Raw genomic sequence first — 27034 nt, forward strand, 5'->3', positions numbered from 1 at the left:
CCCTCTCCCCTCGCCCCCCACCTCCCCTGCTCTCGCCTCACCCCCCCACCTCCCTCTCCCCTTACACCCCACCTCCCTCTTCCCTTACCCCCACCTCCCTCCCTCTCCCCTCACCCTCCACCTCCCTCCCTCTCCCCTCACCCCCCCACTTCCCTCCCTCGCCCCTCACTCCCCTACCTCCCTCTTCCCTTACCCCCACCTCCCTCCCTCTCCCCTCACCCCCACCTCCCTCCCTCTCCCCTCACCCCCAACTCCCTCCCTCTCCCCTCACCTCGCCACCTCCTTCCCTCTCCCCTCACCCCCCCACTTCCTTCCCTCTCCCCTCACCCCGCCACCTCCTTCCCTGTCCCCTCACCACCCCACCTCCCTCTCCCTTCACCCTCCAAACTCCCACTCTCTCCCCTTACCCTCCCCTCACCCCCAACCCTCCTCCCTCACCCCTTACCCCTCACCTCCCACTCCCCTTACCCCCACCTCGCTCCCATTCCCCTCACCCCCCCACCTCCCTCCCTCTCCCCTCACCCCCCAACCTCCCTCCCTCTCCCCTCACCCTCCCACCTCCCTCTCCCCTCATCCCCACCACCCTCCCGCTCCCCTCACCCCACCTCCCTCTCCCCTTACCCCCACCTCTCTCCCTCTCCCTTCACCCCCCCCACATCTCTCTCCCCTTACCCCCATTCCCTCCCTCTCCCCTCACCCCCCCCCACTTCCCTCTCACCTTACCCCCACTTCCCTCCCTCTCCCCTCACCCCCCCACCACCCTCTCCCCTCACCCCAACTCCCTCCCTCTCCCCTCACCTCGCCACCTCCTTCCCTCTCCCCTCACCCCCCCACCTCCTTCCCTCTCCCCTCACCCCCCCACCTCCTTCCCTCTCCCCTCACCCCCCACCTCCTTCCCTCTCCCCTCACCCCCCCACCTCCCTCTCCCCTCACCCTCCAACCTCCCTCTCTCTCCCCTCACCCCCCCACCTCCCTCCCTCTCCCCCACCTCCCTCCCTCTCCCCTCACCCCCCACCTCCTTCCCTCTCCCCTCACCCCCCCACCTCCCTCTCCCCTCACCCTCCAACCTCCCTCTCTCTCCCCTCACCCCCCAACCCTCCTCCCTCACCCCTTACCCCCCACCTCCCACTCCCCTTTCCCCCTACCTCCCTCTCCCCTTACTCCCACCTCCCTCCCTCTCCCCTCACCCCCCCACTTCCCTCCCTCTCCCCCACCTCCCTCCCTCTCCCCTCAACCCCCCACCTCCCTCTCCCCTTACCCCCCACTTCCCTCTCCCCTCATCCCCCACCTCCCTCTCCCCTTACCCCCCACTTCCCTCTCCCCTCATCCCCCACCTCCCTCTCCCCTCACCCCCCCACTTTCCTCTCCCCTCACCCCCCCACCTCCCTCTCCTCTCACCCTCCAACCTCCCACTCCCCTCACCCTCCAACCTCCCCTCACCCCCCCCACCATACTCCCTCTCCTCTTACCCCCACCTCCCTCCCTCTCCCCTCACCCCCCAACCTCCCTCCCTCTCCCCTCACCCTCCCACCTCCCTCTCCCCTCATCCCCACCACCCTCCCTCTCCCCTCACCCCACCTCCCTCTCCCCTTACCCCCACCTCCTTCCCTCTCCCCTCACCCCCCCCACCTCCTTCCCTCTCCCCTCACCCCCCCCACCTCCCTCTCCCCTCACCCTCCAACCTCCATCTCTCTCCCCTCACCCCCCAACCCTCCTCCCTCACCCCTTACCCCCCACCTCCCACTCCCCTTTCCCCCTACCTCCTTCCCTCTCCCCTCACCCCCCCCACCTCCCTCTCCCCTCACCCTCCAACCTCCATCCCTCTCCCCTCACCCCCCAACCCTCCTCCCTCTCCCCTCACCCTCCCACCTCCCTCTCCCCTTACCCCCACCTCTCTCCCTCTCCCTTCACCCCCCCCACATCTCTCTCCCCTCAACCCCCCACTTCCCTCTCCCCTTACCCCCACTTCCCTCCCTCTCCCCTCACCCCCCCCACCACCCTCTCCCCTCACCCCAACTCCCTCCCTCTCCCCTCACCTCGCCACCTCCTTCCCTCTCCCCTCACCCCCCCACCTCCTTCCCTCTCCCCTCACCCCCCCACCTCCTTCCCTCTCCCCTCACCCCCCCACCTCCTTCCCTCTCCCCTCACCCCCCCCACCTCCTTCCCTCTCCCCTCACCCCCCCACCTCCCTCTCCCCTCACCCTCCAACCTCCCTCTCTCTCCCCTCACCCCCCAACCCTCCTCCCTCACCCCTTACCCCCCACCTCCCACTCCCCTTTCCCCCTACCTCCCTCTCCCCTTACTCCCACCTCCCTCCCTCTCCCCTCACCCCCCCACCTCCCTCCCTCTCCCCCACCTCCCTCCCTCTCCCCTCACCCCCACCTCCCTCCCTCTCCCCCACCTCCCTCCCTCTCCCCTCACCTCTCCACCTCCCTCCCTCTCCCCTCAACCCCCCACCTCCCTCTCCCCTTACCCCCCACTTCCCTCTCCCCTCATCCCCCACCTCCCTCTCCCCTCACTTTCCTCTCCCCTCATCCCCCACCTCCCTCTCCTCTCACCCTCCAACCTCCCACTCCCCTCACCCTCCAACCTCCCCTCACCCACCCACCTTACTCCCTCTCCCCTCATCCCCACCTCCCTCCCTCTCCCCTCACCCCCCACCTCCCTCCCTCTCCCCTCACTCCCCCACCTCCCTCCCTCTCCCCTCACTCCCCCACCTCCCTCACTCCCCCACCTCCCTCTCCCTCCCCTCACCCCCCACCTCCCTCTGCCCTCACCCCCCACCTCCCTCCGTCTCACCTCACTCCCCCACCTCCCTCTCCCTCCCCTCATCCCCCACCTCCCTCTCCCTCCCCTCACCCCCCACCTCCCTCTCCCTCCCCTCACCCCCACCTCCCTCCCTCTCCCCTTACCCCCCACCTCCCTCTCCTCTTACCCCCACCTCCCTCCCTCTCCCCTTACCCCCACCTCCTTCCCTCTCACCTTACCCCCCCACCTCCCTCCCTCTCCCCTTACCCCCCACCTCCCTCTCCCCTCACCCCCCACCTCCCTCCCTCTCCCCTCACCCCCCTACCTCCCTCTCCCCTCACCCCCTACCTCCCTCTCCCCTTACCCCCACCTCCCTCCCTCTCCCCTCGCCCCCCACCTCCCCTGCTCTCGCCTCACCCCCCCACCTCCCTCTCCCCTTACACCCCACCTCCCTCTTCCCTTACCCCCACCTCCCTCCCTCTCCCCTCACCCTCCACCTCCCTCCCTCTCCCCTCACCCCCCCACTTCCCTCCCTCGCCCCTCACTCCCCTACCTCCCTCTTCCCTTACCCCCACCTCCCTCCCTCTCCCCTCACCCCCACCTCCCTCCCTCTCCCCTCACCCCCACCTCCCTCCCTCCCTCTCCCTCTCTTCTCCCCCTCCACTTCCCAGCCTCTCCCCCTACCTCTTCACTGCATCCCAATCCTCCCTCTCGGTGCTGCCCTGTTCCCTCTCTCTGTACCATCCCCTCGATCTAACCCACCTGGTGCTGGTGTTTAAATTCCAGCAGAGCTTCCTGCTCCTGCAGGATCTGTCCATCTGTCAGCTTCCTCTCGGTCTGTGTCAAGTGACCCAACAAAGTCTGAACCAAGGACTGAAAATGCTCAGCCTAACAGCAGAGAATGTGGATTCAGTTTCATAGAGAACAACTGGTCAAGCTTTGGAAAACACTTAAAATACAACTGCAGAATCCCAGCGTGGCTCTGTGCCTGGCTCTCCCAGTCACCAGGAGGCTCTGCCAGCTCTGTGTTAATGTCTCACTCTGCCCGTGAATGTGTCGATTACAAATTCATCCGGTAATCCCCTGGCTGCCTCCCATCATTCTCCATCCAGGAGAGTATTTGTAATAAAGTTGATGAATTAACTGTGCAAACAGCTATTAATAAATATAATGCAATTGGGATCACAGAGACCTGGCTCCAGGGTGACCAAGGCTGGGAACTGGACAACCAGGTTTATTCACTTTTCAGGAAAGACAGACAGAAAGGGGTGAGGTAGTGTGGCTGGTTAAGGAGGAGATTAACACAATAGTAACTGAGGACATTAGCCTATACAATGGGTGGAGCTGCAGAACACTAAAGGGATAAAGACGTTAGTGGGAGTTGTGTACAGACCAGCTGTTGGTGTAATATTGGGGATTATATCTAGCAGGAAAGTAGAGATGTATGCAGTAAGGTTACAGCAGTTATTATGGGTGACTTCAATCTACATATTGCTACCAGTTTGTCAGTTCAATCAATGTGATGGTGGAGGATTCCCTGGAATGTATGATGGATGGTTTCTGTGACCAATATGTCAAGGAACTGACCAGAGAGCTGGCCACCCTAGACTGGGTGTTATGTAATGAGAGAGGATTAATTAGCAACGCTGTGGTGTGAGATCCTTTGGGAACAGTGATCATAATGTGGTAGAATTCTTCATTAAGGTGGAGAGTGACACAATTAAAGCTGAACCTAGGGTCCTGAACTTAAAGAAAGCGAACTTTGATGGTATGAGGCATGGATTGGCAAGAATAAACTGGCCAGGATCCTTCAGGGGTGGCTAGTGGATGGGCAATGGCAGATAGTTAAAGAACACACAGATTAACTGCAACAGTGGTACACCGGAGTCTGGTGTCAGAGTAAAACAGGGAAGGTGGCTCACCCATCGCTAACAAGGTCAGAAAATGCTGACAACCATGTACTGGGAGAAATTTAAAATTCAGCAGGAGGAGGGAGGACCAAGGGTTTAATTTGGAAAGGGAAGGTAGAATACGAAGGTAAGCTGCAGAAAATCAATGGCAAAAGCTTCTATAGAAACGTGAAAAGAAAAAGACTGGTGAAGAGAGATGTAGGTTCCTTGCAGGTGGCATCAGGTGAATTCATAATGGACAATAAAGAGATGACAGAGCCAGTTCAACAGATACTTTGGATCTGTCTTCATTAAGGAGGACCCAAATAACTTTCCAGAACTACAAGGGGACAGAGGCTCAAGCCTGAAGGAGGAACTGAAGGAAATCCTATTAGTCAGGAATTGGTTTTGGGGAAATTGATGGGATTAAAATCCAATAAGTCTCCAGGGCCTGATACTCTGTATCCCAGAATACTTAAGGAAGTGGCCCGAGAAATAGCAGATGCATTGGTAATTATTTTCCAACATTTATAGACTGTGGAAGAGTTCCAATGGATTGGAGGGTAGCTAATGTACTCCACTCTTTAAAAAGGAAGGGGGAGAGAAAGTGGGGAATTATAGACCAGTTAGCCTGACATCAGTGGTGGGGAGAATGCTGGAGTCAATCATTAAGGATGTAATAACTGAGCATTTGGAAAGCAGTAACAGAATCGGTGCTAGTTGGTATGGATTCACTAAAGGGAAATCATGATTGACAAATCTTCTGGAATTTTTGAGGATGTGACCAGTCAAGTGGACAAGAGGAAATCAGTAGATGTTATGTATCTGGACTTTGACAAGGTTCCACCCAAGAGATTAAAGCTCATGGTATCAGAGATAATGTACTAACATGGATAGAAAACTGATTGGCAGACAGGAGGCAGAGAGTTGGAATAAACAGGTCCTTTTCAGAGCGGTAGGCAGTGATGAGTGGGGTACCACAGGGTTCAGTGCTGGGACCCCAGCTGTTCACAATATATATGAATGACTTGGTAAAGGAATCAAATGCAATTTCTCCAAATGTGCAGATGGGTGGCAGTGTGTGCTGGGAGGAAGATGCTAGGAGGTTGCAGGGTGACTTGGACAGACTGGCTGTGTGAGCAAATACTTGGCAAATGCGATATAATGCTGATAGATGTGACAATATTCTCTATGGAGAGCTTGCATCCAGGAAGAGACCTACTGGGCATCCCCAACGATGTCTGCATGAGGGATATGAAGGCACTTGAGATCATAGAACATGGAAATGTACAGCACAGAACAGGCCCTTTGGCCCACGATGTTGTGCCGAGGTTTAATCCTAATGTAAAATATAACTTACTTACACACCCCTCAACTCACTGCTATCCATGTGCATGTCCAGCAGTCGCTTAAATGTCCCCAATGACTCTGCTTCCACCACCACCGCTGGCAACACATTCCATGCATTCACAACTCTCTGCGTAAAGAATCTCTGATGTCTCCTTTACACCTTCCTCCTAATATCTTCAAGCTATGACTTCTTGTACCAGTCAACCCTGCCCTGGGGAAAAGTCTCTGGCTATTGACTCTATCCATTCCTCTCATTATCTTGTACACCTCGATCAGGTCTCCTCTCTTCCTCCTTCTCTCCAGAGAGAAAACTCCGAGCTTAGTCAACCTCTCTTCATTAGGACAGCCCTCCAGTCCAGGCAGCATCCTGGTAAACCTTCTTTGCACCCTCTCCAAAGCCTCTGTATTTTCCTGTAGTAGGGCGACCAGAACTGAACACAATATTCCAAGTGTGGTCTCACCAGGGACTTGTAGAGCTGTAGCAAAACTTCGCGGCTCTTGAACTCAATCCCCCTGTTAATGAAAGCCAAAACACCAAATGCTTTCTTAACAACTCTATCCACTTGGGTGGCAACTTTGAGGGATCTATGTACTTGCACACCCAGATCCCTCTGTTTTTCCACACTGTCAAGAATCCTGTCTTTAATCCTATATTCAGCATTCGAGTTCGACCTTCCAAAATGCATCACTTCACATTTGTCCAGGTTGAACTCCATCTGCCATTTCTCAGCCCAGCTCTGCATCCTGTCTATGTCACGCTGCAGCCTGCAGTAGCCCTCTATACTATCGACGACACCTCCAACCTTAGTGTCATCTGCAAATTTACTAACCCACCCCTCAACCTCCTCAAACAAGTCATTTATAAAAACTACAAAGAGCAGAGGCCCAAGAACAGAACCCTGCGGGACCCCACTCAACACTGACCTCCAGGCAGAATACATTCCATCTACAACCACTCTCTGCCTTCTGTCAGCCAGCCAATTCTGAATCCAGATAGCTAAATCTCCCTGTATCCCATACTTCCTGACTTTATGAATGAGCCTACCAAGTCATTCATGTATATTGTGAACCTTATCAAATGCCTTGCTGAAGTCTATATAGAGGAGAAAGTGAGGTCTGCAGATGCTGGAGATCAGAGCTGAAAATGTGTTGCTGGAAAAGCGCAGCAGGTCAGGCAGCATCCAGGGAACAGGAGAATCGACGTTTCGGGCATAAGCCCTTCTTCAGGAATGAGGAAAGTTTGTCCAGCAGGCTAAGATAAAAGGTAGGGAGGAGGGACTTGGGGGAGGGGCGTCGGAAATGTGATAGGTGGAAAGAGATCAAGGTGAGGGTGATAGGTCAGACTGGGGTGGGGGCGGAGAGGTCGGGAAGAAGATTGCAGGTTAGGAAGGCGGTGCTGAATTCGATGGATTAGACTGAGACAAGGTGGGGGGAGGGGAAATGAGGAAACTGGTGAAATCCGAGTTCATCCCTTGTGGTTGGAGGGTTCCTAGGCGGAAGATGAGGCGTTCTTCCTCCAACCGTCGTGTTGTTGTGGTCTGGCGATGGAGGAGTCCAAAGACCTGCATATCCTTGGTGGAGTGGGAGGGGGAACTGAAATGTTGAGCCACAGGGTGGTTGGGTTGGTTGGTCCGGGTGTCCCAGAGGTGTTCTCTGGAATGCTCCGCAAGTAGCCGGCCTGTCTCCCTAATACAGAGGAGGCCACATCGGGTGCAGAGGATGCAATAGATGATGTGTGTGGAGGTGCAGGTGAACTTTCCTCATTCCTGAAGAAGGGCTTATGCCCGAAACGTCGATTCTCCTGTTCCCTGGATGCTGCCTGACCTGCTGCGCTTTTCCAGCAACACATTTTCAGCGCTGAAGTCTATATACACCACATCCACTGCTCGACCATCTTTGACCTGTCTTGACACCTCCTCAAAGAACTCAATAAGATTTGTGAGGCATGACCTACCCCTCACAAAGCCATGCTCACTGCCTTTAATCACACTATGTATTGTCACTACAGCATTGGACTCTTCAGTCACAAGCGACGTTGCTTCAGGGAAGCAGAAAGCTAGAACAATGAGGATACAACCCATGGTCAGCCATGACTGAAAAGAGCCTCACTATCTACTTTGGTCACAAAACAGGAAGGCAGATTATGATCTGAATGGTGGCAGTTTAGGAAAAGGTGAGGTGCAATGAGACCTGCGTGTCATGGTGGAACAGTTGCTGAAGGTTGGTATGGGGGTGCAGCGGGCAGCGAGGAAGGCTAATGGCATGTTCTCCATCACAGCGAGACGATTGGAGTATCGGAGTAGGGATGTCTTGCTGCAGTTACACAGGGCCTTGGTGAGGCCACACCTTGAGTATTGTGTACAGTTTTGATCTCCTAGTCTGAGGAAGGACGTTCTTGCTATTGAGAGAGTTCAGTGAAGGTTCACCAGACTGATTCCTGGGATGGTAGGACTGACATATGAGGAAAAACTGGATAGATTGGGCTCCTACTCACAGGAATGTAGAAGAGCGAGGGAGAAACATAAAATTGTGATGGGACTGTCCAGGCTAGATGTGAGAAGAATGTTCTTGATGTTGGGGAGGTTCAGAACAAGGGGTCACAGTCTAAGAATAAGGGGTAAGCCATTTAGGACTGAGATGAGGAAGAATTTCTTCACCCAGAGAGTTGGGAACCTGTGGAATTCTCTCACAGAGGAAGCTGTTGGGGCCAGTTCATTCGATGTATTCAAGAGGGAGCTGGACGTGCTCCTTGTGGCTAAAGGGGTATGGGGAGAGGGTGGGAATGGGATACTGAGACTGCATGATCAGCCGTGATCATATTGAATGGTGGTACAGGCTCAAAGGGCTGATTGGCCTCTTCCTGCACCAATTTTCTATGTTTCCAAACCATGAGATACAAACAAGTGAACAATTCACCGTTCCCTCCAGTACTAGGCCCTTTGAAAGTAGACAGATTTGTCACTGCATTGTGAATATGTCACATCGAGGAATACTGCAAGAAGCAGATCGATAATATCAAACAGCATGAGATAACATGAAGGAGCAGATAAATCAGGTCTGAATATCCCTGACTCCAATCAGGCCTAAAGCAGACCGAGGTACAAAAAAGACTACAGCAGAATTCCAGTCCCTTAAGGCATCTGATATATATTGTTGCTCAACAATGAGCCGCTCAGTCACCATCACGCACAAGAGCATGAGCTCCTCAGGGTTACACTTGTTGACAATGTGATAAGGTGATGGTTGACACCAGGTTCCTACCTGACACAGTGCAGCTTCAAGCAGAGACTGCTTCAAGACGGAAATATTGCACACGTGCTCCCACTGTTTATTCAGTTCCTCCATCTGAGCTTTCAGCCAGACACAGTTGACACCTGTGTTTTTGTTCAGCTCCCTGAAGGTACGTTTCAGAGCCCTCACACAACTGGCCCGTTTGCCCAACTCCTTCTGAAAGACCTGCAGATGGACCCAGACAGAACTGAATCTGAAACTTTAGCTGTTTATCAACCAGAAGTAAGTCTTAATATTCACAGCACTCATCTGACCATGAGCTAAAAGTATGATAGAAAGTACAACAGAAATAGATAAAAAGTCCAGTTCCTAAATGACTCGAGTGGCTTTGACTGAAGTGATTATTGACTCTGGGAGTCGGGGACTTTGTGAAACAGCAGCTGACATTTTGAAATTCTGACAGTGATTTCAGACAAAGAAATGAAGTGGCAATGTTGCTAAGGCCTGATGATTCCTGGAGGCTTCCACTTGGCATCTATTGGCAGCTTACAATGCTCATCGTTTTTAACAGGTTTTAAGACAAAATTCTGCCTTCAAGAATAAGTCAATGGCACAGGGAAACTTTTTTTTTTATTATTTCTGGGACATGCATTTATAGCCTGTCCCTAGTTGCCCCTTGACAAGGTGGGGGTGAGCTGCCTTCTTGAACCACTGCAGTCCATGTGCTGTGGGTAGATCCACAATGTCATTAAGGAGGGAATTCCAGGATTTTGACCCAGCGACACTGAAGGAATGGCAGTGTCATAGTGGAAGGAGTCCACCAACATAACATGGTGAGCAGTCGTGTGTATTTGAATGAGACTGCAGCTACTCTGGCGAGGAGTTGATTAGTAAATTTGCAAATGACAGTAGGGTCAGCAGAGTTGGGTAGTGCTGAAGGATGTTACAGGTTATAGAGGGACATAGATAAGCTGCAGAACTGGGCTGAGACATGGTAAATAGAGTTTAATGTGGTAAAGTGTGAGGTAGTTCACTTTGGAAGAAGTAACAGGAATGCAGAGTACTGGGCTAATGGTAAAATTCTTGGCAGTGTAGATGAGCAGAGAGATCTCAGTGTCCAGGTGTGTAAATCCCTGAAAGTTGTGACCTAGTTTGATAGAGCAAAAGAAGGCATATGGTGTGTTGGTGTTTATTGGTAGTGGGATTGAGTTTCGGAGCCATGAGGTCATGATGCAGCTGTACAAAACTCTGGTGCGGCCACATTTAGAGTATTGCATACAGTTCTGGTCACTGTCTTATAGGAAGGATGTGGAAGCTTCGGAAAGGGTTCAGAGGAGATTTACGAGGATGTTGCCTGGTATGAATGCAGGGTCTTATGAGGAAAGGCTGAGGGAACTGAGACTGTTTTCATTAGTGAGAAGAAGGTTGAGAGGTGACTTAATAGAGACATATAAGATAATCAGAGGGTCAGATAGGGTGAACAGGGAGAGCCTTTTACCAAGTATGGTGACGGCGAGCACGAGGGATCATAGCTTTAAATTGAGGGGTGATAGATATAGGACAGATGTCAGAGGTAGTTTCTTTACTCAGAGGAGGAGGGACGTGAAACGCACTGCCTGCAACAGTAATAGACTTGCTAACTTTAAGGGCTTTTAAATGATCATTGGATAAACATATGGATGAAAATGGAATAATATAAGTTAGGTGGGCTTCAGAATGATTCCTGAAGAAGGGCCTGTGCCCGAAACGTCGAATCTCCTGTTCCCTGGATGCTGCCTGACCTGCTGTGCTGTTCCAGCAATAAAGTTTCAACTTTGATCTCCAGCATCTGCAGACCTCACTTTCTCCTCTTCAGAATGGTTCCATAGATGAGCGCAACATTGAGGGCAGAAGGGCCTGTGCTGCGCTGTATTGCTCTGTTCTATGAATTAACTGTGGACAGACGTGGGGAGGTTTGTTGATCAGTTCTTCGGCATGGAGAGGGAGCAAATGTGTTGGAGGGTGAGTTGAAGGAGGGGTTGAGGGAGGTGGGAGATTGGCTGGGTGTTTGGGAGGAGAAGTTGGGAAAGGGGTCAGGTATTTAGGGTGGGGGAGGGGGTATGATGTGTATCTGGATGATAAATTCAGGCAATGAGTGCCTTCTTAAGAATATATGGGCGGCACGGTGGCACAGTGGTTAGCACTGCTGCCTCACAGCGCCAGAGACCAGGGTTCAATTCCCGCCTCAGGCGACTGACTGTGTGGAGTTTGCACGTTCTCCCCGTGTCTGCGTGGGTTTCCTCCGGGTGCTCCGGTTTCCTCCCACAGTCACAAGGATGTGCAGGTCAGGTGAATTGGCCATGCTAAATTGCCCGTAGTGTTAGGTAAGGGGTAAATGTAGGGGTATGGGTGGGTTGCGCTTCGGTCGGTCGGTATGGACTTATTGGGCCGAAGGGCCTGTTTCCACACTGTAAGTAATCTAATATATAAAAGCCCAGTTCAGGGAAACTGTTTGCAGGAGTCAGAGATTAGAACATAGAACATAGAACATAGAACAATACAGCACAGAACAGGCCCTTCGGCCCACGATGTTGTGCCGAACTTCTAACCTAGATTAAGTACCCATCCATGTACCTATCCAAATGCCGCTTAAAGGTCGCCAATGATTCCGACTCTACCACTCCCACGGGCAGTGCATTCCATGCCCCCACCACTCTCTGGGTAAAGAACCCACCCCTGACATCTCCCCTATACCTTCCACCCTTCACCTTAAATTTATGTCCCCTTGTAACACTCTGTTGTACCCGGGGAAAAAGTTTCTGACTGTCTACTCTATCTATTCCTCTGATCATCTTATAAACCTCTATCAAGTCACCCCTCATCCTTCGCCGTTCCAACGAGAAAAGGCCGAGAACTCTCAACCTATCCTCGTACGACTTCCTCTCCATTCCAGGCAACATCCTGGTAAATCTTCTCTGCACCCTCTCCAAAGCTTCCACATCTTTCCTAAAGTGAGGCGACCAGAACTGCACACAGTACTCCAAATGTGGCCTAACCAAAGTCCTGTACAGCTGCAACATCACTTCACGACTCTTGAATTCAATCCCTCTGCTAATGAACGATAATACTCCATAGGCCTTCTTACAAACTCTATCCACCTGAGTGGCAACCTTCAAAGATCTATGTACATAGACGCCAAGATCCCTCTGTTCCTCCACCTGACTAAGAACCCTACCATTAACCCTGTATTCCGCATTCTTATTTGTTCTTCCAAAATGGACAACCTCACACTTGGCAGGGTTGAACTCCATCTGCCACTCCTCAGCCCAGCTCTGCATCATATCTAAGTCCCTCTGCAGCCGACAACAGCCCTCCTCACTGTCCACAACTCCACTAATCTTCGTATCATCTGCAAATTTACTGACCCACCCTTCGACTCCCTCATCTAAGTCATTAATAAAAATTACAAACAGCAGAGGACCCAGAACTGATCCCTGCGGAACTCCACTTGTAACTGGGCTCCAGGCTGAATATTTACCATCTACCACCACTCTCTGCCTTCGACCGGTTAGCCAGTTTTCTATCCAATTGGCCAAATTTCCCTCTATCCCATGCCTCCTGACTTTCCGCATAAGCCTACCATGGGGAACCTTATCAAATGCCTTACTAAAATCCATGTACACTACATCCACTGCTCTTCCCTCATCCACATGCTTGGTCACCTCCTCGAAGAATTCAATAAGACTTGTAAGGCAAGACCTACCCTTCACAAATCCGTGCTGGCTGTCCCTAATCAAGCAGTGTCTTTCCAGATACTCATAAATCCTATCCCTCAGTACCCTTTCCATTACTTTGCCTACCACAGAAGTAAGACTAACAGGCCTGTAATTCCCGGGGTTATCCCTATTCCCTTTTTTGAACAGGGGCACAACATTCGCTACTCTCCAGTCCCCTGGTACCACCCCCGTTGCCAGTGAAGACGAGAAGATCATTGCCAACGGTACTGCAATTTCCTCTCTTGCTTCCCACATAATCCTAGGATATATCCCGTCAGGCCCCGGGGACTTGTCTATCCTCAAGTTGTTCAAAATGTCCAACACATCTTCCTTCCTAACAGGTATCTCTTCTAGCTTACCAGTCCATTTCACACTCTCCTCTTCTACAATACGGTCCCTCTCGTTCGTAAATACTGAAGAGAAGTACTTGTTCAAGACCTCTCCTATCTCTTCCGACTCAATACACAGTCTCCCACTACTGTCCTTGATCGGACCTACCCTCGGATGGGGGAATTCCCTAGAGCTGTTTTTGGGAGATTTAAATTTGTGATGGATCTTCCCCATGGAATTGCCAAGCCCACAGTGTCTCTGAGCTTGGACAGTGAGCTCCATTGACTAACAGTGTGTAGGGACAGGATGGAAACAGCAGATACATGAAGTGATGGATACACAATAAGAACATGAACAGTTACCTTGTGGTTCTCAATGAACGTTTTCACAGATTGGACGTCACCACTTACTCGGGCTTGCTCATTCAGTGTGACCTCTGCCCTGTACAACCAGTCCAACACCACCTGCAGAGATTCACTCAATCTACCCGAAGACAATAAAACTTCTTCAATCATGGACTGCCTGTAAAACCAGATAATACCCGTCAATAATCAATGGAAACAACCAGCTACAGGGTCAGTGCTGAGGGAGCGCTGCACTGTCAGAGGGTCAGTGCTGAGGGAGCGCTGCACTATTGGAGGGTCAGTGCTGAGGGAGCACCACACTGTCGGAGGGTCAGTGCTGAGGGAGCGCTGCACTGTCAGAGGGTCAGTGTAGAGGGAGCGCTGCACTGTCGAAGGGTCAGTGCTGAGGGAGCGCTGCACTGTCGGAGGGTCAGTGCTGAGGGAGCGCTGCACTGTCGGAGGGTCAGTGCTGAGGGAGTGCCGCACTGTCAGAGGGTCAGTGCTGAGGGAGCACTGCACTGTCAGAGGGTCAGTGCTGAGGGAGCACCACACTGTCGGAGGGTCAGTGCTGAGGGAGCGCTGCACTGTCAGAGGGTCAGTGCTGAGGGAGCGCTGCACTGTCAGAGGGTCAGTGCTGAGGGAGCGCTGCACTGTCGGAGGGTCCGTGCTGAGGGAGCGCCGCACTGTCGGAGGGTCAGTGCTGATGGAGTGCCGCACTGTCGGAGGGTCAGTGCTGAGGGAGTGCTGCACTATCGGAGGGTCAGTGCTGAGGGAGCGCTGCACTGTCAGAGGGTCAGTGCTGAGGGAGTGCCGCACTATGGAAGGGTCAGTGCAGACGGAGTGGGCACTGTCGGAGGGTCAATGCTGAGGGAGTGCCGCACTATGGGAGGGTCAGTGCAGACGGAGTGGGCACTGTCAGAGGGTCAGTGCAGAGGGAGCGCTGCACTATGGGAGGGTCAGTGCTGAGGGAGTACCGCACTGTCGGAGGGTCAGTGCTGAGGGAGTGGGCACTGTTGGAGGGTCAGTGTAGAGGGAGCGCTGCACTGTCAGAGGGTCAGTGTTGAGCAAGCGTTACACTGTTGCAGGGTCAGTGCTGAGGGAGTGCTGCATTGTCGGAGGGTCAATGTAAGGCAGTGTTGGAGATCTTGTGGTGCCTGTTGAGGGGCACTGAAGACAACATTTATCCCTGAACCAAGAGAATTGAAATCATTATCAGCACAAAAGAAAATGACACAGTATTTCCAACAAGGATACAGGACGTTCAAACAAGAAAGTCCCTCTCGTTAGTAATGTTTATTTTATTGCCACGTGGGACACCAGCATCATTGGCTGGGCCAGCATTTACTGCCCAGGAACCTATTCCGCTGTTTGAGAGACTGCGGGACTCCTGGAGGGTGTGCGGAAAATTGCTTTTCCTGAGGTGGCCTCGAACAGGAGAGGGGTCACTGGCTGTTTTTTGTCATTTACAATAATCTAGATGTTTGAAATTCTTGAGGTTGAGTGATTTTAGAGAGTCAGGAGGAAATCTGATTGAGCTCAAAAGTAAGAATGGTGTCTCATTGAGAGAAGAGATTTTTTTTTCAAAGCAGTTAAGGGGCTGAGTAAGCTCAGACGGACATGAGGGTTTGCCTTACAGTCTGTAGGTTATTAATCTGAGACAATGAAGGATCTCAGCTTTGCTCATGTATATGGAAGAGTACATCATAGTTTTATCATCGAATCTCTACAGTGTGCAAACAGGCCATTTGGCCCAACAAGTCCACACCGACCCTCCGAAGAGTAACCCACCCAGACCCATTCTTCTACCCTATTACCATAACCCACCCAGCCTGCACATCTCTGAACACTACGGGCAATTTAGCATGGCCAGTTCACCTAACCTGCACATCTTTGGACTTTGGGAGGAAACCGGAGCACCTGGAGGAAACCCACGCAGACATGGGGAGAATGTGCAAACTCCACACAGAGAGTCGCCCGAGGCTAGTATCGAACCCAGGTCCCTGGTGCTGTGAGGCAGCAGTGCTAACCAATGAGCCACTGTACCGCCCACATTGTTTTCAGGAACGATACAGGAAGAATCGGTTACACCAAAATTAAAGACTCAGGATAAGGGATTAATTCTTTGGTTCACATCACTGTAAAATGGTGGGGAATAGTCTGAAGTTCTGTTTTGCAGACCGATTCAAAATCTCTGTATTTCATGTTAAGATAGCTTCATTTCTTTGTGTGTAACAAGTGTCTGTTCATGGAGAATATGCAGTGCCATTTGTCTGGGTTTCAGGGAATGATGACCACAGTAATGTCCAAAGTGATTTTTTTTTCTCATTCGCACATGGGATGTGGGTGTCACTGGTTGGGCCGGTATTTATTACCCGTCCCTAGTTGCCCCTTGTGAGGGTGGGGGTGAGCTGCCTTCCTGACCCGCTGCAGTTCACCTCCTTGAGTTGACCCACAATGCCTTTAGGAGGGAATTCTCAGACCTGGTGACAATGAAGGAATGGTGATATGTTTCCAAGTTAGGATAGTGAGTGGCTTGGAGGGGAACTTGCAGGGGGTGGTGTTCCCATGTATCTGCTGCCCTTGTCCTTCTAGATGGAAGTGGTCGTGGGTTTGGAAGGTGCTGCCTGAGGATCTTTGGTAAATTTCTGTGTATGGCTTCGTTTTCTGGACCAATTCATTGAGGAACCAAGTGGAGAACATGCAGTCCTAAACCAGGTACTATGTAATGCGAAAGAAATAAGTGGATGGATTCAAACAGAGAAACTGATTGGCAGACGGGAAACCAAGGTGGACTAAATGGGTCGTTGACCAAATGGCAGACAGTGTGCAGTGCTGCGTTCCAGGGTTCACTGAGGTCCCCACCACTGGGTCCCTTGTTGTTTGTGATTTATATAAATGATGTGGATGAAATGTTGATGATGGAAAGATTGGTCTGGTGGATGTCAGTGAGTAGGAAGGTCTTTGGTTACAGAACAGTATGACCCAGTTGGTCAGGTGGATAGATCAGTGGCAGATGGAATTTGAGCTTGATAAATGTGAAGTGATGCACTTTGAAAGAAGATGAGGGAATATTCAATGTCAGGGTACTCGGAAGCTCAGAGGGATCTTGGAGTGTTTATCCACAGATCCCTGAATGTGAATCAATACCTGCACAGAGATTTTCCATTCAGGCTGTTCCAGTGTTCACTCAGGTCTGTCACCTGCTCCTGCAGATCTTCCCGGTCGCCTGGATGTTCTGCTTTGTCCATTAGCGCCTTCCCGATTCTCAATGTCACTTCATAAACTGCCCTTTTCCCTCGCAGCTCTTTCATTAATTCCTGAATTCAAAAGCCAACAATTCTTACATTTTCACATTTAAAATAATGTTTGTGGGACACTGTGACAGTGAACAGGACACATGGGGAGTGAACATAGAACATTCCAGAGTGGTACAGATCCTTCGGCCCTCAATGTTGCACCGACCTGTGAAAACAATCTGAAGCCTATCTAACCTACACTATTCCATTCTCATCCATATATTTATCCAATGACCATTTAAATGTCCTTAATGTTGGCAAGTCTACCACTGTTGCAGGCAGTACGTTCCACCCCCCAAATACTCTGAGTAAAGAACCTGCCTCTGACATCTGTCTTAAATCTCTCACCCCTCAATTTGTAGTTATGTCCCCTCGTACAAGCTGATGTCATCATCCTAGGAAAAAGTCTTTCACTGTCTACCCTATCTAATCCTCTGACCATCTTGTATGTCTCTATCAAATCCCCCCTTAGCCTTCTTCTTTCCAATGAGAACACACCCAAGTCCCTCAGCCTTTCCTCATAAGACCTTCCCTCCAGACCAGGCAACATCCTAGTAAATTTCCTCTGCACCTTTTCCAATGCTTCCACATCCTTCCCAAAATATGGGGACCAGAACTGTACACAATATTCCAAGTGAGGCCGCACTAACGTTTTGTATAGTTGCAGCATAACATCATGACTCCAGAACTCAATCCTACCAATGAAAGCTAACACACCGTATGCCTTCTTAACAGCACTATCCACCTGGGTGGCAACTTTCAGGGATCTATGTACATGGGACTCCAAGATCCCTCTGCACATCCACACTACCAAGAATCTTTCCATCGACCCAGTACTCTGCCTTCCTGTTATTCTTCCCAAAGCACGTCACCTCACATTTATTTTCCCTGATCCTATTTGCCAATGACTTCTCATGGACAGAGATTTAACTTTAGTAAACCACAGCTCCCTCGCTCAACCACTTCCTCCATGCCTGACAGATGTCAGAGGCAGGTTCCTTACTCAGAGAGGGGTAAGGGCGTGGAATGCCCTACCTGCCAATGTAGTTAACTCAGCCACATTAGGGAGATTTAAACAATCCTTAGATAAGCACATGGATGATTTTGGGATAGTGTTGGGGGACGAGCTGAGAATAGTTCACAGGTCGGCGCAACATCGAGGGCCGAAGGGCCAGTTCTGCGCTGGATTGTTCTATGTTGAAACAGTGAATGGGTTTATGGGGAGTGAATAGGGTACACGGAGTGAACGGGGCACACGGAGTGAATGGGGCACACGGAGTGAACGGGGCACACGCAAAGTGACCGGGGCACACGCAAAGTGACCGGGGCACACGGAGTGAACAGGGCACACGGAACATGAACAGGGCACACGGAAAGTGAACAGGGCACATGGATTGAATGGTTCACACGCAAAGTGACCGGGGCACACAGAGTGAACAGGGCAGACGGAAAGTGAACGGGGCACACGGAAAGTGAACAGGGCACACGGAGTGAACAGGGCACACGGAAAGTGAATGGGGCACACGGAAAGTGAACAGGGCACACGGAAAGTAAACAGGGCACACGGAGTGAACAGGGCACACGGAAAGTGAACAGGGCACACAGAAAGTGAACAGGGCACACGGAAAGTGAATGGGGCACACGCAAAGTGAACAGGGCACACGGAAAGTGAACAGGGCACACGGAAAGTGAATGGGGCACACGGAGTGAACGGGGCACACGGAAAGAGGACGTGGCACACGGAGTGAACGGGGCACATGGAAAGTGAACAGGGCACACGGAAAGTAAACGGGGCACACGGAGTGAACGGGGCACACGGAAAGAGGACGTGGCACACGGAAAGTGAACCAGGCACACGGAAAGTGAACAGAGCACACGGAAAGTGAACAGGAAACACGGAAAGTGAACGGGGCACACGGAAAGTGAACGGAGCAAACGCAAAGTGAATGGGGCACACGGAAAGTGAACAGGAAACACGGAAAGTGAACGGGGCACACGGAAAGTGAACGGGGCACACGGAAAGTGAACAGGAAACACGGAAAGTGAACAGGAAACACGGAAAGTGAACGGGGCACACGGAAAGTGAACGGAGCAAACGCAAAGTGAATGGGGCACACGGAAAGTGAACAGAGCACACGGAAAGTAAACGGGGCACACGGAAAGTGAACCAGGCACACGGAAAGTAAACAGGAAACACGGAAAGTGAACCAGGCACACGGAAAGTGAACAGGAAACACGGAAAGTGAACGGAGCAAACGCAAAGTGAATGGGGCACACGGAAAGTGAACAGGATACACGGATTGAACCATTCACACGCAAAGTGAACCGGGCACACAGAGTGAACGGGGCACACGGATTGAACGGGGCACACGGAAAGTGAACGGGACACACGGAAAGTGAACAGGGCACACGGAAAGTGAACAGGAAACACGGAAAGTGAACGGGGCACACGCAAAGTGAACAGGGCACACGGAAAGTGAACAGGAAACACGGAAAGTGAACGGGGCACACGGAAAGTGAACGGAGCAAACGCAAAGTGAATGGGGCACACGGAAAGTGAACAGGGCACACGGAAAGTGAACGGAGCACACGGAAAGCGAACGGGGCACACGGAAAGCGAACGGGGCACACGGAAAGTGAACCAGGCACACAGAGTGAACGGGGCATACGGAAAGTGAACGGGGCACACGGAGTGAACGGGGCACACGCAAAGTGAATGAGGCACACGGAAAGTGAACTGGGCACACGGAAAGTGAACGGGGCACATGGAGTGAACAGGGCACACAGAAAGTGAACAGAGCACACGGAAAGTGAACAGGAAACACGGAAAGTGAACGGGGCACACGCAAAGTGAATGAGGCACACGGAACATGATCAGGGCACACGCAAAGTGAATGGGGCACACGCAAAGTGAACAGGATACACGGATTGAACGGGGCACACGGAAAGTGAACAGGGCACATGAAGTGAACGGGGCACACGGAAAGTGAACGGGGCACACGGAAAGTGAACAGGGCACATGAAGTGAACGGGGCACACGCAAAGTGAACGGGGCACACGCAAAGTGAACGGGGCACACGGAAAGTGAACAGGGCACACACAAAGTGAATGGGGCACACGGAAAATGAACAGGGCACACGGAACGTGAACGGGGCACACGGAAAGTGAACAGAGCACATGGATTGAACCGTTCACACGCAAAGTGAACCGGGCACACAGAGAGAACGGGGCACACGGATTGAACGGGGCACACGGAAAGTGAACGGGACACACGGAAAGTGAACAGGGCACACGGAAAGTGAACTCGGCACATGGAAAGTGAACGGGGCACATGGAGTGAACAGGGCACACGGAACGTGAACGGGGCACACGGAACGTGAACGGGGCACATGGAAAGTGAACGGGGCACATGGAGTGAACAGGGCACACGGAACGTGAACGGGGCACACGGAACGTGAACGGGGCACATGGAAAGTGAACAGGAAACACGGAAAGTGAACGGGGCACACGCAAAGTGAATGAGGCACACGGAACATGAACAGGGCACACGGAAAGTGAATGGGGCACACGCAAAGTGAATGAGGCACACGGAACATGAACAGGGCACACGGAAAGTGAATGGGGCACACGTAAATTGAACAGGACACAGGGACTGAACGGGGCACATGCAAAGTGAACCGGGCACACGCAAAGTGAACGGGGCACACGGAAAGTGAACAGGGCAAACGCAAAGTGAATGGGGCACACGGAAAGCGAACGGGGCACACGGAAAGTGAACCAGGCACACGGAAAGTGAATGGGGCACACGGAAAGTGAACAGAGCACACGGAAAGTGAACAGGAAACACGGAAAGTGAACGGGGCACATGGAGTGAACAGGGCACACGGAACGTGAACGGGGCACACGGAACGTGAACGGGGCACATGGAAAGTGAACAGGAAACACGGAAAGTGAACGGGGCACACGCAAAGTGAATGAGGCACACGGAACATGAACAGGGCACACGGAAAGTGAACGGGGCACACGCAAAGTGAATGAGGCACACGGAACATGAACAGGGCACACGCAAAGTGAATGGGGCACACGCAAAGTGAACAGGATACACGGACTGAACGGGGCACTCGCAAAGTGAACCGGGCACACGGAGTGAACAGGGCACACAGAAAGTGAATGTGGCACACGGAAAGTGAATGGGGCACACGGAAAGTGAACGGGGCGCACGGAACGTGAACGGGGCACACGGAAAGTGAACGGAGCACATGGATTGAACCATTCACACGCAAAATGAACCGGGCACACGGATTGAACGGGGCACACGGATTGAACGGGGCACATGGAAAGTGAACAGGGCACACGGAGTGAACGGGGCACACGGAAAGTGAACAGGGCACACGGAACGTGAATGGGGCACACGCAAAGTGACCGGGGCACACGCAAAGTGAATGGGACACACGGAGTGAACGGGGCACACGGAAAGTGAACAGGGCACACGCAAAGTGAATGGGGCACACGGAAAATGAACAGGGCACACGGACGTGAACGGGGCACACGGAACGTGAACGGGGCACTGTGGTGTAAAATTATGTCCCAATACATGTGTGAATCATAATGTAACACATGTATTGGGCCAAGCAGTGGAATGTGGTGAAACGGTTAAAAATTATGTCCCAATACATGTGTGAATCTAACCGGAATGGAGGTGTTGCTTAGTCCCGTGTGAATCTTATTACACACCTCCCCGTGTGAATCTTCTTATCTGTATGTAACCAGAATGGAATGTGTTTTTTAGCCTTGCTCTGCTGTTCACATGAATGTTTATATCTGGAAAAGAGTATATCAGCTGGAAAAGTCTCCAGTTCGGTGAGTCTGCTCCGGGGTTGCGTTTAACCGCCGAGCGTGGGTTGTTGGCAACCGCTCTACGAGAACTGACGGCTCCCAGTTCCGGTAACACGTAGAGTGAGTATAAACCAGACCCGTTGTAAGTACGAGACCTGGTTGTGGCGACGCTGCGGGGAATAAAACACATATTCTAGCAGACTCGCCTCTTGGCTGTTTGTTCTGTGTCAGACGACTTTCCTGCGAGCCTGGTCCTTGACCTTGAGAATTTTTTAAAACAGGCACACGCAAAGTAAACGGGGCACATGGAGTGAACAGGGCACACAGAAAGTGAACAGGGCACACGGAAAGTGAACGGATGACACGGAAATTGAACGGGGTACACGGAGAGTGAACTAAGCACATGGATTGAACCGTTCACACGCAAAGTGAACCGGACACACAGAGAGAACGGGGCACACGGATTGAACAAGGCACACGGAAAGTGAACGGGGCACACAGAGGGAACGGGGCACATGGAGTGAACAGGGCACACGGAAAGTGAACGGGGCACACGGAAAGTGAACAGGGCACACGGAAAGTGAACAGGGCACACGGAACGTAAACGGGGCACACGGAGTGAACGTGGCACACAGAAAGAGAAAGGGCACATGGATAGTGAACGGGGAACACGCAAAGTGAACCAGGCACACAGAGTGAACGGGGGACACGGAGTGAACGGGGCACACGGAAAGTAAACGGGGCACACGGTGTGAACAGGGCGCACGGAGTGAACATGGGCACATGGAATGTGAACGGGGCACACGCAAAGTGAACGGTGCACACGGAAAGTAAACAGGGCACACGCAAAGTGAATGGGGCACACGGAAAATGAACAGGGCACACGGAGTGAACAGGGCACACGGAAAATGAACAGGGCACACGGAGTGAACAGGGCACACGCAAAGTGAACGGGGCACACGGAGTGAACGGGGCACACGGAGTGAACGGGGCACACGGAGTGAACAGGGCACATGGAAAGTGAACGGGGCACACGGAAAGTGAACAGGGCACACGCAAAGTGAACGGGGCACGCGGAAAGTGAACGAGGCACACGGAGTGAACAGGGCACACGGAAAGTGAACGGGGCACACGGAGTGAACAGGGCACACGCAAAATGAACAGGGCACACGGAGTGAACAGAGCACACGCAAAGTGAACGGGGCACACGGAGTGAACGGGGCACACGGAGTGAACAGGGCACATGGAAAGTGAACGGGGCACACGGAAAGTGAACGAGGCACACGGAGTGTACGGGGCACACGTAGTGAACAGGGCGCACAGAAAGTGAACAGGGCACACGGAACGTAAACGGGGCACACGGAGTGAACGTGGCACACGCAAAGTGAACGGGGCACACGGAAAGTGAATGAGGAACACGGAGTGAATGGGGCACACGGAAAGTGAACGGGGCACACACAAAGTGAACCAGGCACACAGAGTGAACGGGGCACACGGAGTGAACATGGCACACGGAGAGTGAACGGGGCACACGGAAAGTGAACGGGGCACACGGAAAGTGAATGAGGAACACGGAGTGAACAGGGTACACGGAAAGTGAACGGGGCACACGCAAAGTGAACGGGGCACACACAAAGTGAACCAGGCACACAGAGTGAACGGGGCACACGGAGTGAACATGGCACACGGAGAGTGAACGGGGCACACGGAAAGTAAACGGGGCACATGGTGTGAACAGGGCACACGGAGTGAACATGGGCACATGGAATGTGAACGGGGCACACGCAAAGTGAACAGGAAACACGGAAAGTGAACGGGGCACACGGAAAATGAACGGGGCACACGGAGTGAACGGGGCACACGGAAAGTAAACGGGGCACACGGTGTGAACAGGGCACACGGAGTGAACATGGGCACATGGAATGTGAACGGGGCACACGCAAAGTGAACGGTGCACACGGAAAGTAAACGGGGCACACGGAAAGTGAATGGGGCTCACGGAAAGTGAACAGGAAACACGGAAAATGAATGGGGCACACGGAGTGAACGGGGCACACGCAAAGTGAACGGGGCACACGGGAAGTAAACAGGGCACAGCAAAGTGAATGGGGCACACGGAAAATGAACAGGGTACACGGAGTGAACAGGGCACACGGAAAATGAACAGGGCACATGGAGTGAACAGGGCACACGCAAAGTGAACGGGGCACACGGAGTGAACGGGGCACACAGAGAGAACGGGGCACACGGATTGAACGGGGCACACGGAGTGAATGGGGCACACGGAGTGAATGGGGCACACGGAAAGTGAATGGGGCACATGGAAAGTGAACGGGGCACACGGAAAGTAAACGGGGCACACGGTGTGAACAGGGCACACGGAGTGAACATGGGCACATGGAATGTGAACGGGGCACACGCAAAGTGAACAGGAAACACGGAAAGTGAACGGGGCACACGCAAAGTGAACGGGGCACACGTAAAGTGAATGGGGCACACGGAAAATGAACAGGGCACACGGAGTGAACAGGGCACACGCAAAGTGAACGGGGCACACTGAGTGAACGGGGCACACGTAAAGTGAATGGGGCACACGGAAAATGAACAGGGCACACGGAGTGAACAGGGCACACGCAAAGTGAATGGGGCACACGGAGTGAATGGGGCATACGGAAAGTGAACGGGGCACACACAAAGTGAACGGGGCACACGGAAAGTGAACAGGTCACACGGAGTGAACAGGGCACACGCAAAGTGAACGGGGCACACGGAGTGAACGGGACACACAGAAAGTGAACGGGGCACACGGAAATTAAACGGGGCACACGGAACGTGAACAGGGCACACAGAGTGAACGGGGCACACGGAAAGTGAACAGGGCACACAGAGTGAACGGGGCACACGGAAAGTGAACAAGGCACACAGAGTGAACGGGGCACACGGAAAGTGAACGGGGCACACGGAAAGTGAACAGGGCACACGGAAAGTAAACGGGGCACACGGAAAGTGAACGGGGCACACGGAGTGAATGGAGGAGAAAGTGAGGTCTGCAGATGCTGGAGATCAGAGCTGGAAATGTGTTGCTGGAAAAGCGCAGCAGGTCAGGCAGCATCCAGGGAACAGGAGAATCGACGTTTCGGGCATAAGCCCCTCTTCAGGAATGAACGGGGCACACGTAAAGTGAACGGTGCACACGCAAAGTGAACAGGGCACACGCAAAGTGAACAGGGCACACGGAGTGAACGGGGCACACGCAAAGTGAATGGGGCACACAGAAAATGAACAGGGCACACAGAGTGAACAGGGCACACGGAGTGAACTGGGCACACGGAGTGAACGGGGCACACGGAGTGAACGGGGCACACAGAGTGAATGGGGCACACGGAGTGAACGGGGCACACAGAGTGAATGGGGCACACGGAGTGAACATGGGCACATGGAGTGAACAGGGCACACGGAAAGTGAACGGGGAACACGGAAAGTGAACGGGGAACACGGAAAGTGAACGGGGAACACGGAAAGTGAACGGGGCAGGTGCAAAGTGAACGGGGCACACGGAATGTGAATAGGTCACACAGACTGAACGGGGCACACGCAAAGTGAACGGGTACATGCAAAGTGAATGGGGCACACGGGAAGTGAATGGGGCACACGGAAAGTGAATGGGGCACACGGAAAGTGAACAGGAAACACGGAAAGTGAACGGGGCACACGGAAAGTGAACGGGGCACACGGAAAGTGAACAGGAAACACGGAAAGTGAACGGGGCACATGGAAAGTAAACGGGGCACACTGAAAGTAAACAGGAAACACGGAAAGTGAATGGGGCACACGCAAAGTGAACGGGGCACACGCAAAGTGAACGGGGCACACGCAAAGTGAACGGAGCACACGGGAAGTAAACGGGGCACATGGAGTGAACAGGGCACACGGAGTGAACGGGGCACACGCAACGTGAACAGGGCACACAGAGTGAACCGGGCACACGGAAAGTGAACGGGGCACACGGAAAGTGAACGAGGCACACGGAAAGTGAACAGGGCACAATGAAAACGAACGGGGCACATGGAAAGTGAACATGGCACACGGAAAGTAAACGGGGCACACGCAAAGTGAACCAGGCACACAGAGTGAACTGGGCACACGGAGTGAACAGGGCACAATGAAAACGAACGGGGCACATGGAAAGTGAACATGGCACACGGAAAGTAAACGGGGCACACGCAAAGTGAACCAGGCACACAGAGTGAACTGGGCACACGGAGTGAACGGGGCACACGGAGTGAACAGGGCAAATGGAAAGAGAACGGGGCACATGGAAAGTGAATGAGGAACACGGAAAGTGAATGAGGAACACGGAGTGAACGGGGCACACGGAGTGAACAGGGCACACGGAGTGAACAGGGCACAATGAAAATGAACGGGGCACATGGAAAGTGAACATGGCACACGGAAAGTAAACGGGGCACACGCAAAGTGAACCAGGCACATAGAGTGAACGGGGCACACGGAGTGAACGGGGCACACGGAGTGAACAGGGCACAATGAAAATGAACGGGGCACATGGAAAGTGAACATGGCACACGGAAAGTAAACGGGGCACACACAAAGCGAACGGGGCACATAGAGTGAACGGGGCACACGGAGTGAACGGGGCACACGGAGTGAACAGGGCACATGGAAAGTGAACGGGGCACACGCAAAGTGAATGGGGCACACGGAAAGTAAATGGGGCACACGGAAAGTAAATGGGGCACACGGTGTGAACAGGGCACACGGAGTGAACGGGGCACACGCAAAGTGAATGGGGCACATGGAAAATGAATGGGGCACACGGAAAGTAAATGGGGCACACGGAAAGTGAACGGGGCACACGGAAAGTAAATGGGGCACACGGAAAGTAAATGGGGCACACGGTGTGAACAGGGCACACGGAGTGAACAGGGCACACAGAAAGTGAACGGGGCACACGGAAAGTGAATGGGGCACACGCAAAGTGAACCAGGCACACGGAGTGAACGGGGCACACGGAGTGAACGGGGCACACGGAAAGTGAACGGGGCACACGGAGTGAACAGAGCACATGGAACGTGAAAGGGACACATGGAGTGAACAGGGCACATGGAAAGTGAACAGGGCACACGCAAAGTGAATGGGGCACACGGAAAGTGAATGGGGCACACGGAAAGTGAATGGGACACACGGAAAGTGAACAGGAAACACGGAAAGTGAATGGGGCACACGGAGTGAACGGG

At 52.7% G+C, this 27034-nt stretch overlaps 1 protein-coding gene across 1 annotated transcript in view; it reads right to left on the minus strand.

Moving 5' to 3' along the window:
- Nucleotides 1–27034, minus strand: part of LOC148150048 (microtubule-actin cross-linking factor 1, isoforms 6/7-like) — a 374112-nt gene that overhangs the window by 24741 nt on the left and 322337 nt on the right. The window contains exons 19-22 of the mRNA XM_087987781.1: nucleotides 16795–16964; nucleotides 13666–13825; nucleotides 9249–9443; nucleotides 3511–3636 (exon numbers count right to left, since the gene is read on the minus strand). Of these exons, the coding sequence (XP_087843907.1) occupies nucleotides 3511–3636; nucleotides 9249–9443; nucleotides 13666–13825; nucleotides 16795–16964 (651 nt within the window). The remainder of the gene's footprint in view (nucleotides 1–3510; nucleotides 3637–9248; nucleotides 9444–13665; nucleotides 13826–16794; nucleotides 16965–27034) is intronic.

Source organism: Chiloscyllium plagiosum, unplaced genomic scaffold (assembly GCF_037043375.1).
Source record: "Chiloscyllium plagiosum isolate Xiang-an unplaced genomic scaffold, Cpla_swu_hap1 HiC_scaffold_5, whole genome shotgun sequence".
Lineage (NCBI taxonomy): Eukaryota > Metazoa > Chordata > Chondrichthyes > Orectolobiformes > Hemiscylliidae > Chiloscyllium > Chiloscyllium plagiosum.